The 1,447-nt window shown below is 45.8% G+C and overlaps 1 protein-coding gene across 1 annotated transcript; it reads left to right on the plus strand.

Annotated features, from left to right (window-relative positions):
- Positions 1-164: 164 nt before the first annotated feature.
- Positions 165-1,028, plus strand: LOC119588033 (chitinase 9-like). The gene is made up of 2 exons (XM_037936731.1): positions 165-228; positions 425-1,028. The coding sequence occupies exons 1-2, from the start codon at positions 208-210 to the stop codon at positions 662-664; spliced, it is 261 nt and encodes an 86-aa protein (XP_037792659.1). The 5' UTR covers positions 165-207; the 3' UTR covers positions 665-1,028.
- The last annotated feature ends 419 nt before the right edge of the window (positions 1,029-1,447 follow it).

Here is a 1,447-nt window from a genome sequence, read left to right on the forward strand (position 1 = left end):
ATGAATTATAAGAACACCCTTATCAGGTCAAATCTGTGTAATGTCTACATGAAGGTTACACAAAGATGAACCCAGCAATAAAACACCGACGGGATTTGGCACCTCAACCAAGGACGAATCGCATACTATAAAAATGTAGTCGACGTCGATATTGCTACACTTCGGATAGTTTCTCTCTTAGCAGTGAAAGATCATCTGTAGAACGACATGAGGGTTGAACGTCCGCTGGTAAGTATGTGGGACTTTTTGTTATTTATTGATGCTTGTAAACTTTTAAAAAGTCCTAAATCACTTTTTCCACTAAACGTACATAAAAATAACTTTTACCACTAGACGCTAATAAGCAAATAGAGATGAGAGTAGTATTAGTGTTATAATAGTTATTATTAGGAAGTTGATACATATGTTTACTGTGCGTTTTCAGGTGATTCTGGCGGCGATGTTGGCCATGATGTACATGGCGGCGGCAGATGGCCATGGCGGTGGAGGCGGTGGAGGTGGATATGGTGGTGGCGGTGGAGGAGGTGGTGGAGGCGGTGCCATGGAGGCGGTGGCCATGGAGGCGGTGGATTTGGTGGATTCGGAGGTGGTGGATTTGGCGGAGGCAGCGGCGGCGGCAGCGGTGGATATGGCGGAGGAAGTGGAGGCGGTGATTTGGAGGTAGTGGAGGTGGAGGCCATGGAGGCGGCGGATTCGGAAGCGGTGGATTTGGCGGAGGTAGCGGCGGCGGCGGCGGTGGATACGGCGGAGGCAACGGAGGCGGAGGAGGTGGCAGTGTAGTTTCGGAATTCTGTTGGCAGTGGAACTCTCTCGGGTGGAGGCGGTGGTGGTGGCGGCTACGGAGGTGGAAGCGGAGGCGGATTTGGTGGAGGAAGCGGAGGCGGTTTTGGTGGAGGAAGCGGAGGTGGATTTGGTGGAGGAAGTGGAGGTGGATTTGGAGGACACGGAGGCGGCAGCAGTTCAGGCGGATACGGAGGCTAAAAGGAGCTAACTGTTATTTGGAAATCAATAAATATATTTACATTTTATCTCTCTACTCAAGCTCTTACCGAATATACCAAAGCTTCTGGTTAGACCCTCTGTAAAGATGTTCTAAATCAACTTGGTACGTAACCGTTAATACTTACTGAATTCGCATTGCAAACAGTGCAACGAACCCAAATATGGCTAAAACTGCTCAACAGAGACAATTCAGAAACCCAGTAAGGATTGATTGGGGATCTTGTTGTCAAAGGATTCAGATCTGAGTTCTTTGTATAGGAAAACTCTAGGGCTGAGAACAAGAAGGGCAACTGTTCTAAAAGTCTGTTTTAAGAAAAACGTCTATGAAAGTTTGAAATTCATCTAAGGAAAATTCACAAAATACATTTTCTTCTTTACCAATCAATCCTTTTAAAGAAATATTTGTACATAACGAAAATAACAAATATTTTTCATAACGAAAAAC

This window comes from Penaeus monodon, chromosome 23 (genome assembly GCF_015228065.2).
Source record: "Penaeus monodon isolate SGIC_2016 chromosome 23, NSTDA_Pmon_1, whole genome shotgun sequence".
In the NCBI taxonomy this organism is placed as follows: Eukaryota; Metazoa; Arthropoda; class Malacostraca; order Decapoda; family Penaeidae; genus Penaeus; species Penaeus monodon.